The sequence below is a fragment of the Aristolochia californica genome, unplaced genomic scaffold (genome assembly GCF_029961685.1).
Source record: "Aristolochia californica isolate CCGP_79_NKW_82.1479 unplaced genomic scaffold, dmAriCali1.0.hap1 SCAF_7, whole genome shotgun sequence".
Lineage (NCBI taxonomy): Eukaryota > Viridiplantae > Streptophyta > Magnoliopsida > Piperales > Aristolochiaceae > Aristolochia > Aristolochia californica.
In genome coordinates this window covers 36347801-36364862 of record NW_027182268.1, presented here as the reverse complement: position 1 = coordinate 36364862, position 17062 = coordinate 36347801, and the positions used below count along the sequence as shown (strand labels likewise).

Below are 17062 nucleotides of genomic sequence, written 5' to 3'. Positions count from 1 at the left end.
ATTCCGACTACACTGCTGATAACGAACCAAACAGCCTTGAAAAAAGAAAAGAAAAAAAGCCACTCATTCCTCGCGTCTTCGGGGCTTTTCTCAGCGTAATTTCTTCAAAATCATACAGTTAACAGTAGAGACAGATCTTTATCTACAAAGTACATCAGTCGATTCTATAACATCGGTTTTAATTTAAATAAGATCCGACTGTGGAATATCGATAAATGATAAGGACATGGGTATAATCCTTTGCATCTTCCCGCAGAAATCGATTTTCGCCATGAGCGACCACTGACCAGAAACCAAACGTCAAATCTTGGCCAGTCTCTTCTGTCCATCATCAATCACAGGAAAAGAAAGTGTTCGATCTGCTGATAGTTCATTGAATTGCGAACTGCGAGGCCGCCCATTTATGGGTACCGACCACATTTTCACCGAGCACGTAATGGCGCACGTCAGAAATGATGGGACGTTTTCGTGCTTTACTGAAATTTGTCCCGCTTAAATTCCGAGTCAGACGGATCATGGAACCTCGCCAATCTCTTTAATGCCATGGCCCGTCACAAGAACTCGTTTCTTTCGTCGTGGTGTTTTAAAGATCCGGTAGTTTCACTTTTCTCGGGTAGCAAAAACTAGAGGGCGACGCTCCACCGTTCCCTCGTTTTATTGGTAGTCGAGCTCCACCTCGGGGTGGCTTTGAACCGAGTCGATTCACTAGGTGCTCGAGTTCGGCTTGGTACCAGTTTGTTTTGATTTGTTATCGAGTTTGGCTCATTTACCTTAACGAGCCAAGTTCGATCAAAGCCAGGTTTAGTTCGTTGGCTCACTAGGCAGTTCGAGGTGAGTCGGAATCGGTATCGGGATTGGGAGCGGGATCAAGAGTGGGGAGGGGGGGGGGGGGAATTTTTTCCTCCCCTAGTCACGGCCGAGCCCCTCCCGTCGGCTGTTGTCGCCGCCTCTACCATCGTTGTAGCTGTTCGCCTGTCGTCTCTACCGCCATCGCAGTTGCTCGTCGGCTGCCTCTGTGGTCGTTCGTTCGATTTCTTCCTCTCCTCGCCATCGCCTCTGTTTTCGTCGCCACCGCTTCTGTCACCGCTGCCTCCGTCGTAGCCGTCATCCCCGACGACAAGTCCTCCCCGACACCGTAACCCCCTTCCCTCCGGGTAGTCTCGACGAAAAACCAGAACCTAACTTCAGGGGAGAAATTAGGGGAGAAATAATCTCCCCCCTCCCCGTGCGAAGAAAGTAAAAAAAACTTTTTCCTCTTGAAAAAATTTAAAATAAATTTTATAAAAATAAGTTTCTATAAAATATTAGTGTCTCATTTTTTTAAAACATTTTTCTAATTGAAATTTTTTATTAAAAATCATATAATTTTCTAAGTAAGATTTTCGTACCAAGATGGGGTAGAAACCTGTATAGAAAATTTTTGAATAAATATTTAACAGTTGATGCTGTAATACTTTTAGCATGAAGCAGTTTTCATTGTAATTTTGTGTTTGATACTTTATTTAATTAAAAATTTATCGATAAGTATAATAATATATTAGATTGATTATTAATTTTTATTTATCTCCCTAGAAGTGACAATAAAAAGTCCATTTAACTTTCCTAAGAAAATTTTAAAATATTTCTTGTAATTTTCTAATAAGTCACTAATAGTAATAAGATTTTATTTAAAGGTTTTTTTGGGAATATGTATCATAGGAAAAATATTTTTAGTTTTTCTTAGAATATAAATTTTCATGTAATTACAAAACAAGCCAGACAACAATTAGAGTAAAAAAGATTAATATTGGTGCATTTTAATCCATTATTGAAATTCAATCCTGAACCTCCCCTATCATTATATTTTTTAAAAATGTATGCATAATTTTATATATAATTTATTCAAAGCCACCCCTACGGGCGAGATCATAAACAAGGAAAAATAAAACTCTTTGTCCCTTCCTCATAGCTCATAAATAAATTGAAAAGATATTTTAGTTGAAATACGTTTCTAGAGACTATTAGAGGTTTTTCCGATAAATGTTGAAAAAATATTTTTAGTAGAAATATAGGGACCATTAGTGCCTCATGTTTTTTCAAAATATTTTTCTAATTATAAATTCTTTTTAAAAAATCATATAATTTTCTAAGTAAGATTTTCTTGCCAAGATGGGTTATAAAACCATATAGAAAAATTTTGAATAAGTATTTGACAGTTGATGATATAATACTTTGAGCATGAGGCAATTTTCATAGCAATTTTGTGTTTGACATTTTATGTGATTAAAAATTTATCGATAAGTATAATAATATATTAGATTAATTATTAATTTTTATTTATTTCCTTAGAAAAGGCAATAAGAGGTCCATTTAACTTTCCTAAGAAAAATTTAAAATATTTCTTGTAATTTTCTAGTAAGTCTCTAATAGTAATAGGATTTTATTTAAAGGATTTATAGTTTTTATTTTGGTGATTGTAAATTGATAGTGATATTTCATTTAATTTTGTTGTGTTTGATTATTGTATGGAGTTTATTTATAATGTTATGCAGTGTATGGAGTGTTTAGACTATTTTATAGAGTGTATAAACAATTTCATGGAGTGTTTATGGAATGTATAGATAATTTTATGAAGTGTTTATGGATTGTTTATGCAGGTATTATGTATATTAATTATGCCCAATTTTAAGTAGAGGTCATGCCAAATTTTATACAAGTATTACATATATAGATTATGCTCAATTTTAAGTAGAGGTCATGCCAAATTTTATACAAGTATTACATATATAGATTATGCTCAATTTTAAGTAGAGGTTATGCCCAATCTTATATACGTATTATATATATAGGTTATGCCTAATTTTATGTAGAGGTCATGCACAATTTTATGTAAAATGTATATATAATTTTATATACATTTTATTCGATATTTATTTTTTAAAAAGTTTTAAATGTATGTTGAGGCTTGAGCTCGACTCGAAGCTCGGCTCAAACTCGTTGGGCTCGAGCTCAATAATAATTTCAGGCTCGAGACAAGGGTTAGGTTCGGCTCGGCTTTATGACTTGAAGATTAGGTGATGCCCTACAATGAAAACCCGTCTGAAATCGTGGTCGGTGGAACCGCGCCGTTGACTAAAGTCAGCCGGCCGCAGCCTTTTATGAGTTCTCCGTCGCACCCTCCACGTCTCAAAGCAACCAAAGGTCGATGTAGGCCATAGGGCCCTTACCCCCTTATCTCTCCTTCCTCTGTTTCTCCCTCTTGCCCTTCTACATCCTCCCCTTTATAAATACCCTCCGCTCTGTCGGAGAACAACTCCATCTCTCTACTACTTTTGGCCTCTCCCTTGCTTGGTTCAAGTACTTGGCAGGGTGAAGATGAAGCGCTCTCATGCTTCGTCTAAGCTTGAACGCAAGACAGTGGAGAGAAACAGGAGAATGCACATGAAAAGCCTCTGCTTCAAGTTGGCTTCTCTCCTTTCAAATCACCAACCGAAGGTGCATAAAATTTTCTCTCGTGATTGAGATTATTTACACTTTTTATTTTTATTTTTATTTTTTTAGTGTGTGGGTTTTCGCTTAGTATTTAATCGTATCAGAATTCGCTCTTCCCGTTTTCTGGATTGCGATATAATGATGTTTAACAATACAGAGAAGTCGACTCGTTTTTCTTCTCTTATTTGCTTTTGAAAAAGAGGGTATTAGTTCGTTTGAATTTCAATTCTACCTTTGGCTTCGACCGTCTTGGACAGAACTTCTCTTGCAATTTTACCGAAATGAGTTACCTATTGTTGTTTCAGGAGGCCTTGTCTCAGCAAGACCAGCTGGAGCAAGCGGCATTTTACATAAAGAACCTGCAAGAGAAAATCCAGGAGTTGAAATCAAAGAGGGATTTGGCGGTGAGAGTGGAAGGGATAAACCAAGGCTTCAGCGACGGGATGACGATAGGCCTATGGCTGCCTATGGTCGAAGTCAAGGAATTGGGCTCCAGTTTGGAGGTTGTTTTGATCAGTGGGCTGTACAAGAAATTCATGTTCTGTGATGTTATCAGTGTTCTGGAAGAGGAAGGCGTTGAAGTGGTGAATGCCAATTTCTCCGTTGTGGGTGACAAGATCTTCCACATAATCCACTCACAGGTGGGTGTGTTCAGCCTTCAAATCTTTCTTCTTCCTTTCTTACTTTCTGCTCTCAGTTCTTTGGAGTTTGATTTTTTCTTATGATTCTAGCAGGTCACGAGCTCTAGAGTTGGGTTTGAGAGTGCAAGAGTTTACCAGAGATTGAAAGAATTGGTTCACTGAAGATGCGCCGAAGCAGACGTTTAAAGAATACGTGGAGATCAGAGAGAAAGAGGATTTTTTTTTCTTTTCACAGGAAAAGAAAATATGATAATATCCATCCATAAAAAGGGTGGGAATTTTTGTTAAGTTCTTCGCACCAACAGGAGAAACGAAATATATATTTTCAAAGTCATGAAATTCGATATTGAGAATGATCTTTTCAAGGAACCCTTTTGCTGAAACAACTCAGATAAGGAAAGAATCTAATTCAAAACCACTGGTAGAATTATGTTCGACCAACATACAGATGAGAAATGACATCGCCCCATCCCCTTTCACTCCATTTACTGATCATATGCTCTTCTCCTTGGTTATGAAGATAGAAAGCGAAACTGTGCAACGGCTACAAACCATGTAATCAAACCTGGAAACGATTATTTAGTTGAGAAAAGTGTAAAGTTCCATCTTAGAATAAGCAGGAAGTTTATGTAAAAAAAATAAAAAAATTGTGCCGTGCCGTGCCGTTCACCAGTTCTGGATCAGCCCCCTTTTCGGTTAAATTAATTTAACTTGACTGAGGGATTTTTTAAAGACTTGTTGAATCTTTGTCGTCGTTGCCCAACTTCTTGAAAGGGGATTATCACTGCCAACAAGGTTAATATTCACCGTCATCTTCTTCTAACTACGAAAACCAACAAGGTTGCCTCTAACGACGGAAGAGTAGACTCGTTTTCATTTCAAATGGTGCTTCCACATAGGATTTAGGGTTTAGAAAGAGGATGGTTCAGGTTGAAGGCGAAGTATCCATTTAGTCCATAATGAACTGGAATGCATTATTTAGTTCATTAAATAATGGCGTTAGTGTAGAATGAATTACATTGAAGTGAAATTACACCACTTCATTCGCTCAGGTAAAAATCGAGGAAAACAAATTCATACATATTTTACGAATCAAACGCGCGACATGCGTTGCTCCTTCCCTTCTCCCCCCACGATTTTCAGCAAAGTTTTTTTTTCTCCTCCTTCCCCCACCCCCGTCGGCCTTCCTCCCTCTCGGCCTCCCTCTCCTCTCCCTCTCGACCTCCATCGCAGAGCACGGGAGGCCGAGCCTCTCCCTCTCAGCCTCCCGACTTCTCTTCTCTCTCGACCTCTCTCTTTTCTCCCTCTCGGTGTACTGTCGGAGCGTCGCCTTCGTTGACCCACCGCTGAGGAAGACGACGCACCCTATGGAAGACGATGTTTAATTTTTCCTAAGTTTGGAAAAATTAAACCATCGTTATAATTGGTTTAACTATCCAATTAATTAAACCATTAATTTTTCATTTTTTGTTAATATATTATTAATTAATAATATGTAAAATATATATTATGTTATTGATAAATTAATATATTTATTTTTTTATTATATATTTTTATTGTTATTAAAATAGTGAGTTTTAATGTTAAAATACATCTTATGTTATTAAAAAAAAAATTTATTTATTTATTATATTCACTTATGTTATTTTTAACTTTTTTATTTATTTTAAATAGTTTTTTCTAGTCACATGTAATTATTTTTTTAATTTATAATAAACTATAATCATTAAGTAATATAATATAGTTTTTCATTAATTAGGATATTAATATATTCTAATACTCCACGTTAAATCACTTATAAGTGTAATAACCATGTTTATTTTGGTTAATTATTTGTTTAAGTATATATTATATTTAAGTATATTATAAAAGGTTACTCATTCTCTTCTTTATATCATTCTTTTCATTTGGGGGCGCTAACACTGGAATTTGTTTTCTAGTGTTCTTGAACTCGTCTACACTAACACCCAAAGATGAGTTGAAGTTGAATCAATTGATTTAAGGGGGGGTTAGTGCACATGACTCAGGACATGATCTTCATGCGCATTACACAGTTCATGTCCTGATGTCGTTAGGGAGCGCCGAAATTCATGTCATGTACATGAACATACATGACTCAAGAGTTCATATCTCAAGAGTAAAGGGCGGAAAGCGATTTTGAGAATCATCTACATGACTCTCGCGTGGGCTCTTTGTGGCTCAGACCGTCTCACTCATTTCGTTCCCGCACCTCGCTCTCGTTCCCGTCTCCCTGAAGCCCGACCTCTCTGCTCCCTCTCTCGTCTCCGCCGTCCCTCTCCACTGCCTCCATCTCTTGCTGCAAACATCTTCCCGGGGTCCTTCTCCTTCACGGACTCGCTCTCCCTTTGAACCTCCCGCTCGCTTCTCCCTCTCTCTTTATCTCTCTGTCTCTTCTCCCTCTCTTCTCCCTTTCGGCATCTCACTCCCTTCTCCCTCACGCTATTATTGTTTCCCCCAAAAGACCTTCCAATTTCTTGCGATTTTCCTTGTTTCAGTTTCGGTTTTCTTCGATTTTGACATTTGGGCTTCTCGGCCTCCCTCTCTTCTCCCTCTCTGCGTACCGTCGGAGAGCCGCCTCTATCGGCGTTGCCCGCCGCCGTCGCCGTTGCCCACTGGTTCGTCGCCGTCGTCGTTGCCCGCTGGCTCACCCCTGAGGAAGACGATGATAATTTTTCGCCCCTGAAGAAGACGACGATAGTTTAAAACTATCATCATCAAAATCATTAATATATAAAATTTATTTATAAAATAATTATTTTTATTTATTTAATACATTTATTTTATAATTACTATATTAAAAATAGTGATTTAATAGTCATAATTAAAATATTTTTAAAATAAATATTTGTGATAATATATTATTAATTAATAATAATAATACATAAAATATATAGTGTGATAAATTAATGATTAGATTAATTTTTTCTCTTAAATTATTCATTTTTAGGTTAAAGTATATCATATGTTATTAATAACTCCACGTAATACTTTCATTTTTTTATTTATAACGTTATTTATTTATTATTTGTAATTAATCATGTGCATATTTCATTGGCTCATGTAATTACCATATTAATGCATAATAAAATATCTAATTCAATTAATAAATATATATATAATATATGTAATTATACATTAAATAATTTATTCGTGTAGTAATAATGGTTGTTTTACCTAATTTGGGGTTTAAAGATTATGTTGTAATTAAGTGTACTGTAAAGGTTTAGAGATTCTCTTGTTTTTTATATTTTTCTCATGTTGGGGCACTAACACTGGAAACTGTTTTCCAGTGCACATGAAGTCGTCAACACTCACACCAAGTGCAAAGATGATCTTCATGTACATGACTGACATGATCTTCATGTTGGACATGAACTTGATCTTCATGTATCTATTTGTGGGACTAACCCCCCCCTATGTTCAATTCAATTCAAGTTCTTCGTGGACTAATCCCCCCCCTAATATGGTGTGAGTGTTTTTTATATCATATTAAATCTTTAAAGCTCAACATATATATTAAAACATATATAAAATCTTGAACCAAAGTTTTATTAAATATTCAAAAAGTGATATATTACATTAACACCTTTAAATATCTGAGACGTATTGAAAGATAGACTCAGGCATATAAGTTTACGATTTTCATTGTTGATGTGTTATAAAACTCGGAGTGGACCGACTGGTTGAATTAGATTCAACTAAAACCAGTCCCCAATCTGGCTCACTCAAGATCATACACAGGCGCGCCCGAAGCTGGCCCATGGGCACACACAATAGCTTGCAATAGGTTGTGGCTACTGGCTGGCCGATGAGTTCAAAATTCAAAATTTGAAGTTGGGGGCTTGTCCTGACGGATTTACATAATTTTTTTTAGGGATTTTAGGTATGTGGGATAACACCTTATTTGGAAGGCATGTCATCGTTGCAGTTCTAAAGGTGGATACTCACAACGATCTCATCGAGATGCGAGCAAAGTTGGAAGATATATAGACAAAATGACGATACTTAAACGAGCCATTTTGAATGGGGAAAGGGTTCCTACGCACATGAAGAGATCAAGGTTCTTGTGCTCAAACCACATGGGGTCGTACTAGATCTAAAGCAGATCAAGAATTTTTATGGCAAGTTGAACAGTATTTCAAAGCTTCAAATCTCACAGATGAGGAAGGAAAGGTTAGTACCGCATCGCATCTATGTGTCTCATTGATGATGTTATCTTGTGGTGGAGAAGGAGGTTTGGTAATGGTCAAAATAGTGAAAACTCGATTGACACTTGGGAGGATTTCAAGCGCGAGTTGAAGTGCCATTTATTTCCCGAAGATGTCGATTACCTAACTCGAAAAGAATTACGTACATTGAAGCAAAAACAAACGATTTGTGAGTATATTCAATCATTTACTTATTTACTGTTAAACATTTCTAATATGATTGATGAGGATTGGTTGTTTTCTTTTCTTGTCGGATTTCATCCTTGGGCTGAATAAGAGTTGAGGCATCGGGAGGTGAAGATGTTTGCAACCGTTTTAGCCATCACAAAGAAGTTAACAAATTTTAAGAGAAAATTCAATGATAATGTCACCACATCCATGGATAGAAATCGAAGTAATGAGAACCATAAGAAGAAATATTCTTCGAGATGGACTTCCAAGAAATATGAAGGGAACCACAAAAATGGAGAAATGAAGAAGAAATACACGAAAGAAAGGTAATCCTAAAAACCAAAGAATTACTTGTTTTCTATGTGAAGGACATCACTTTGTAAAGGATTGTCCAAGTAAAAAGATACTACTAAATGCTATCAAAGTAGATGATGGGGTCGAGTAATCAGGTGATGATCAACATGTTGAAGAACATCGAATTGGTTCGTTGATGTTGCTCAACTCAATCTAAGCAATGATCGAGAAATCAATAAGACCTAAATTGATTTTTCGTAATACGTTGCTAAATGATGGCAAGGTGAAAACTCTTGCTGATTTGGGAGCAACTTACAAATTCATCTTGAAGGAGGAAGTAAGACGATTACGCTTTAGGTGGAAATTTGTGAACAGTTGAATAAAGGTTGTCAATTTCGAAGCCAAAGTTGTGCTTGGGGTGGCCAAGCATGTTCACGTCGTTATTGGAAAGTGGTTTTGATTTTTAAATTTTGTTATAGCTCCTTTGGACTATCTTTATGTAATCTTTGGGGTGGATTTTCTTTATAAAAGCTAGGCCTTTGTAATATCCTATATGGGAATGATAGGGATTATAGACAAGGAAGGACCTTGTGTAGTTTATGGTGTAGGGGACTATATAAAGAGGAAAATGGCTATACTTTCAGCCCTCCAACTTAAGAGGGGTCTTAAAGGTGGAGAGTCCAATCTTTTTGTTTCTTTGGTAGGTATGATTGAAGAGAAAGTCCTAAAGAAGGATTTCATGCCGAAAGATGCCAAAGACCTTGCCCCTTGTGGAGGGAGATTGTAAACATGATCGGGGGCGATCAAAGTGTCAAAACATCAACTTTGGCATGAATCCACTTTGATGCGAAGGCGCATTAGGCAACTCAAAGAGGAGCTAATGGACCAGTTTTTCGACTTTGGCATATTCGTGTACGTGTCAAACGAGTATGCGACGGAGGAGGCATTTGCAACAGGACATAGACCCTTGTGTCACTTACACATTTACGAGCAAGTTTGGGAAGAGCCCAATTAACTTACTTTTTGCCAAACGATCGAGGGAGCAGATCTGTTTGGTATGTTTTTCTTCTCAGCCATCAAGGAAAGAATGCGACAAGGACGTCTGCATCATTGTGGCAAGAGTGATACACAGTCGTGCGGCCCAAGTTGACCCATAGGCATGGACAACAGCCTACAACAAGTTATCGTTGTGGACTAGTTGGCTAAACGGTTCAAAATTCAAAATTTGAAGTTGGCGGCCTAGCCAGACATATTTGGATAGGGTTTTGTTATGAATTTTAAGCATGTGAGATAATGCCTTGTGAATTTGAATAAATTTCATATTTACCTTGCTTAGGTGGCAATTTTCCATTTGGGAGAGTTTGAATAAGGGATACCAGGGCCGTGTAAATCACTTGTATCATCTTCAAATTTGTGCTTAGAGCTCCCCATTTATGTGAAAGACTCATTTATCTTCATTTTAGTTTAGTTTCCTCTTAAAAGATAGGGTGATCATTTATGTGAAAGACTCATTTATCTTCATTTTAGTTTAGTTTCCTCTTAAAAAATAGGGTGATTAGCTTACTTTTCACCCAAAGTAAGTTAGGTCGCACTCTAAAGGACGAGGAGTTTTTTCTTACTCAATCTAGTGGCATGACATCAAAAGAAAAACCAACGAAGGCAAAAATTTGGCTAACCTAGCCAGTATTATCTGATTAACTGATAAATTGGCTAACTTAGTTTGGTCAGTTGGGGGGGTTAGTGCACAATGTAAGTTCAGGGGGAAAGTGAAGTACTTTCCCTAGGGAAAGTGAGAGAGAAAGTAAAGTACTTGTTTGTGTTAGTGTGTGCAATGAAAAGTGCACTGTAAGTTATTTGTTTGTATTAGTGTGCACAATGGAAAGTGTGGTGTAAAGTGCAGATAAATTATTTATTAAATAAAATATTTTGATATATCTAACTTTTAGAAAATGAAATTAATATTAGTTAATAAATAAAATATATTAAATATAACAATTAAATAAATGTTTACTTTTATATTATTAAAATTGTAATTTTTTAATATCTAAATATGAATAATTATACAAACATTATACTACTATACAACGTACTACAAAAATATCGTAATAATAAAAATAAAAATAATACAAATATAACTCAATCACTTATTTAATATAAAAAATTATAACTGTATATACAAAAATACAACACACAAAATATTTGTCAAATTAGGGAGGGGAAACAGGGTGGATCTAAGTCCTTTTTTTTTTGTCAAATTAGAAGTTGGGGTTTAAAATTAAGGGTTCGGGGTAAAGTTGAGTCCTTAAAAATATGGCTCGAGGTTAGGTTGAGTGTTTAGAAATTCCACTTTACCCAAACATTAAACAAAGCTAAAATTATTTTAAAAGGAATGAAAGAAAATAAAAATAAATTATTAGTTTTAATTATACTTTATAATTAAAAAATAAAATTGCGAAGTAATTAAATACTAAATATTGCATAATGAAAAAGTCCAAAATATGAATATAAAATAAAATATAGAAAAACGAGATTATAAAAAAATAAAACATAACATAAATAATAACGATGGTTATTTAAAAGGAAAAATTAATAATAGTAATTATGGCATGCGTTGCATTGAGTTAATGTAGCTCGTCTTCCTCGTCAGCGAGTGGAACGAATAACGGAGGTTGCAGAGAGGGGAGAGAAGTCATTGGTGCAAGGGACAGCGATCGAAAAAGAATCAAGCGTCGGGGAGAGGTCGCAGAGGGGGCAACTGAAATCGCTGATGGTCGCGAGTGAGAGAGGAGCTGGAGAGGTTGCAAAAAGGGGAGAGAAGTCGCCGAAGGTCGTCGGTGCTGGGGACGGCGAGAGGAAGGGAGTCGAGTGCTAGACACATGTCGCACAGAGGGCGATTGAAATCGCCGAAGGTCGGTCACGAGCGAGCGAAAGAGAATTTTTTTTTCTTCGAAACCCTCGTTCAACAGAGCCTTCCTTCCCGACATCCTCGAGCCCGATGTAATTGAGAGACGGAAAGTTAATTCAGAGCTCGACCCCTCTGAATTCACTTGCCCTCCCATTATGCCTAAAATGGGGGAAAGTTAAATACATTTGTATTTTACTTTCTCCCTGCACTTACGTTGCGCACTAACAACTTTTGGCATATTTTACCCAGCGTAAGTGAAATACATTTCACTTACGCTAGGCACTAACAGGGCATTAGTAGGGGTGGTTTCGAACTAAGCCGGCTCGCGAGCCGCTCGAGTTCAGCTCGGTTCGATTCATTATATATCGAGCTCGAGGTCAGAAATAGGTTCATTTAGATTAACGAGCCGAGCTCGAGCAAAGCCAGGTTCTGCTCGTCAGCTAGCGAACTGTTATGGGACATCCTGGTTATGGGCCTGGGTTAAGTACCTATGTCTTCCGCTCCTAACAGGCCGATCTTTTGGGTAGTATTGGCTAGGTGGTTAACATTTGGTATCGGAGCCGACCCTCGATAGCGAGTTCGATTCCCGGCAACGGTGCAGAGGCTGGATTTAAATACTGGTAGGCCGTAGGATATAAACCCAGGTTGGGTCAGTGTCGCTGCGTCGTGCGCAAAGGCTGGATTAAAATATAGGTAGGCCGTAGGATAAAAACCCGGGTCGGGTCTGTGTCATTGCGTCGCCGTGGTCGTCGGCTCACGAAGGGGGGTGTGATGTTATGGGACATCCTGGTTATGGGACTGGGTTGAGTACCTATGTCTTCCGCTCCTAACAGGCCGGTCTTTTGGGTAGTATTGGCTAGGAACTTAACACGAACTAGCTCGTTAATTTAACGAACAACGATTCGGGAATCGCAGGGAGTTAGGAATTTTTTTGGGAAAGAGAGTCCCATCTCTTCCCTTCCATCCTACCGCCTGGGAAACCCATACTTCTCTGCCATTTCCATACCGTTTCAACATAATTTTCTCACGGAAATCACTGTCCGTCGGCGGGTATTCATGGAAAACGGGAGATTTTGGTCTTCAAATCCCTCGTTCTCCCTCTCCCTCTCCGATTCCTCAATCTCTGTCAAAGACTTCGATTTTTTCGTCTTCCTTTGTGATTTCTTCCTCTTCTATCTTCTTCCTCTTCGATTTCTTCATCCAAAGTTCTTCCTTGCCGACGAACGAAAGCTACGGTTCGACGGGAGGTAAGATTTTTATTTAATGTTTTATTTTTTTTGCATCGCAAATTCTCTAACTCTCGCTTCGTTTCAGCAGTAATCCTTCATTCTTGGAAAGGTTTTGGAGATATCCCTGAATGGCGAACACTCTCTATTTCTGTAAGTATTGATTTTTTTTTTCATTTTTATCTTTTGTACGTTTTCTTCCTCTGTGGATTCGGTGTTGAGTTTTGTTTTGAATTTTTATCTTTTGTACGTTTTCTTCCTCTACGATTTCGGTGTTGATTTTTTTTTCATTGTTGTCTTTTGTAAGTCTAGTTAGCCTTTGGTTGACAGGACTCTGGGGTTCGTTGTATATGTTCCAAATAAAGTTAAATACATCATTTTAATCATTTTTTTCCTTTTTTCCTCAATCAATAAGTTTATCTCGTATCCGTTTTCTATCATGTGATTTTTTTTTAAGCTTGAAGAGAATTTAGCAGACCATGTAGTTGATTATTTTCTTATTACTCACAGGCCCAAACTTTGACCTTCCAATTTCCACCTATATTGCTATCAATGGTATTGGTTTTAAATGCATAAAACTTATGTTCTCTCTTAAGAATCTGTTTAAGCTGAAAAGGATCATTCATCCTTTGCTTGGCATTGCATTCTGTACTATCGTCATTCATATGTTGTCCTACATTTGGTATCCTATACGATTTTCCTGTGGACAAAGTCTCAAAGCCCTTCTTCTAGTGACAATATGTGGATTATCAACATTTTCAATGTACAGTGCACATCTACTTTTGCTAGCTCACTACTTATATTGATCTCTATTCATATAGATTGTGTCCATATTAATTATATTTTATCTGGTAGTGGACTTTTTTTAACCAAAATGCAATGATTAGTCTTTACCTTTTTCTGCAGCTTCTATTGTGATTCGGTTCTGTTTTTTTTTTCAAATTAAAATTACGATAACTTGCTCTTTGAAGCAATTGTGTAGACAAAAATCTTGTCCAAACTGCAAAATTGTAAAAAAAAAAAAACTATCTGGTGTGATCAGAGCCTGTTATTTCTTTATGTGTCTTTTTCTTATTCCTATGGAACTCTTCCTATTCCTAAATATAATATTGTGGTCCATAAAACAACCATAATAATTAAATTGTTGTTCACCAAAACAAAACTTTTTTTTTGCATATGGAACTCAACCCAATTTTGTTATGTTAGACTAGTAACAAGTCTAGTAAGCATGTATTCATCATACATATTAGATCAGAACATTTCCGAATACAGTACAAAATTTTTATTTTTAGACCCAATATTTCGTTGAACTGATACGTTAGATACAGATGGATGTAAATTATCTCTCTTTTTTGCAATCAATTTTTATCCTTCCTCTTCGATTTCTTCATCCGAAGTTCTTCCTCGCTGACGAGAAGAAAGCGATGGTCCGACGGGAGGTAAGATTTTTAATTAATGTTCTGTTTTTTTTTTCTTCGCCGACCTAACCCTACAAAATTTCTTACTCTCATTTCGTTTCAGCAATGCTCCTTCATTCTTGGAAAGGCTTTTGGAGATATCCCTGAACAGCGAACACACTTTCTGTTTCTGTTAGTGTTGATTTTTTTTTATCATTAATTTCTTGGTATTGAGGTTGAATTTCATCAGAGTATTAGAAGAGAATGTTGGTGTGCTTATTTCCTTCTCTTAGAATTTTTAAAATTTATATATAAAAAAAAGATTGGATATTGGACTGGAAACTATTGGGTGCAGGGCTATAGGCTCAAAGAGACCCTGTTGCATTGAAAGACAAGGGTCGTTCCCGATTGTCACAACGTCACCTTCCTTCCTTTAAGAATAGACAAGTATCTTAAATTATATGTAGGATCTTTGTTGTTTGGATAACTTTCTTTTCTTTATGTTTTTAATTTGTAATTTTGTTTTTTTGTAGAAGTAAGAATGTCAATACCTCCTCAATTGACATCAATAATTAACACTAGTTCTAGTGTGACCATAAATAGTGACTCAACTCCACCAGAGTCACTACCCTCTGTCATAGAAGTGGGCCCAAATGAAATTACCATAAATGAGCATGAAGGTGACTCTACCCATACTTCAAAAAGGCAAGAAAAGTCTCATGTGTGGTTGGAATTCAAAGAAGTATCGCTTAATGGTACAAAAAAGGTTCAGTGTGTTCATTGTAAAATCAATTTGAGTGCTATTAGTAGTGGAGTGACCACACATATGAGTTGACATTTGAAAGGTTGCACTAGTAGAAAAGTGGCAATGAGAAAACAAAAAACCTTAAACTTTCAACCAGTGGGAGCGGGGTCTAATGTTGATCAGAGTCCATCTAGACTTCCTTTTATGGATTTTGGAGGAAAATGTGATCAAGCTAAAATGAGAGTACTCATTGCTCATTGGATTTTTATGCATGAGCATTCATGATAGTAGAAGAGGAGGGATTTAATTTTGTAATGAAGATGGAAAATATGCATTACGAGAAAATATCCTGTAAGACCATTAAGAAGGAGTGTATGGAGGTGTATGATGCAAAGAAAAAGAAATTGAAAATTTTGTTAAAAGAGATTAACAAGATTAATCTTACCACGGATCTTTCGAAGTTCCAAAATCAAAAGATTGAATACATGGTTATTACTGGGCATTTTATTGACAATAATTGGAAGCTACAAAAACGAGTCTTGAGTTGTGTGCATGTTCCTCCTCGTCGTGGCGTTGATATAGCAGATGCTATTTACAAGTGTTTGAAAGAGTAGGAGATCGAAAATAAAGTTTTTAGTATTTCAGTTGATAATACTACATATAATGATGTTTGTATGAGAGTTTTGAAACAAGATTTTTCAAGGAAAAAAATTTTGGTGTGTGGTAGAAAGTTATTTCATGTGCGTTGTTGTGCTCATATTTTGAACTTATTAGTCCAAGATGGTCTTGTTCAGATTAAGGATATCATTGATAATGTGCGTGAAAGTGTCAAATTCATAAATCTGTCTGAGGCTAGACTTTGCACTTTTTCTGAAATTGTACAACAATTAGAACTTGGTGAAAAGAGGTTGGTTATGAATTGTCCAACTCGTTGGAACTCCACTTATGACATGTTGTCTTCTGCATTAAAACTTAAAGATGCATTCTCTAGATTTAAAGTTGGAGAACCAACTTATGATTGTTTGCCAAGTTTTGATGAATGGGAAAAGGTTGACATGGCGTATGAGATTTTAAAAGTTTTTAATGCAGTTACTTATATAATTTATGGGAGTGACTACCCTACTTCTAATTTGTACCTTAGTGAGGTATTTAGGGTCAGAGAAGTTCTGGATTTTCATTCTACAAATGAAAATATTTTTATTAGGACCATGGTTAGTAGAATGAAAGAGAAATTTGAGAAGTACTAGAGTGAATGCAATTTATTGATGGTTGTTGTTTTAGTTTTGGATCCAATGGTCAAATTAAAGTTGATGGAAATGTGTTTTCTAGTGATCTATTCTAAGGAGGAAGCTACAATGAATATAAATTTAGTTTGATGCACCTTATATGAGATCTACGATGAATATGTATCCTTATATAATGTGGATATTAGAAATGAAGAGATTGTTTCAAGTACTAGCTTTATGGGTGTTTCCACAAGTCATAGGCCTTCATCAAGTTTAGGTTGGTCAAAGTTAATGAATTATGTGAAACAAAAGGATGTAGTTAATTCACCAAGGTTAGAATTGAAAATTTATCTTGAAGAAGGTGTATATAGTTGTGAGGGAACTTCACAATATGATTTTGATATTTTAAAATGGTGGAAAGTGAATCATATGAAATTTTGGGTATTATCTAAGATGGCGGCAGACATCCTTGTAATTCTCATATCCACAGTAGCTTTAGAGTCTACATTTAGTGCTGGTGGTAGAGTAATAGACTCATATCGTTCTTCCTTAGCACCAAATACAGTTCAAGCTTTGATTTGTGGGAGTGATTGGGTTCGAGTTCTTCACGGTGTAAAGAAAAATCAAAAGGTGAATTTCTTTGATTAATTATTTATTATGATATTTTTTAGTATATTTTTTAGTTTTATTTATTAAAATTTTGTTTTATGTTTACAGCATGAGAAGAAGAGTGTAGAGATAATGCTACCAGCTACAT

The 17062-nt window shown here is 36.3% G+C and overlaps 1 protein-coding gene across 1 annotated transcript; it reads left to right on the top strand.

Annotated features, from left to right (window-relative positions):
- Positions 1–3326: 3326 nt before the first annotated feature.
- LOC137937819 (transcription factor bHLH162-like) lies at positions 3327–4477 on the top strand. The gene is made up of 3 exons (XM_068782998.1): positions 3327–3474; positions 3777–4112; positions 4206–4477. Exons 1-3 carry the CDS (start codon positions 3355–3357, stop codon positions 4272–4274), a joined length of 525 nt encoding a protein of 174 aa, XP_068639099.1. The 5' UTR covers positions 3327–3354; the 3' UTR covers positions 4275–4477.
- Positions 4478–17062: the final 12585 nt, after the last annotated feature.

Coding starts and splice junctions, on each gene's coding strand:
- LOC137937819 (XM_068782998.1), top strand. CDS start 3,355: ATGAAGCGCTCTCATGCTTCGTCTAAGCTTGAACGCAAGACAGTGGAG. Junction 3,475..3,776: donor TTTCAAATCACCAACCGAAG/GTGCATAAAATT, acceptor TTGTTGTTTCAG/GAGGCCTTGTCTCAGCAAGA. Junction 4,113..4,205: donor TCCACATAATCCACTCACAG/GTGGGTGTGTTC, acceptor TGATTCTAGCAG/GTCACGAGCTCTAGAGTTGG.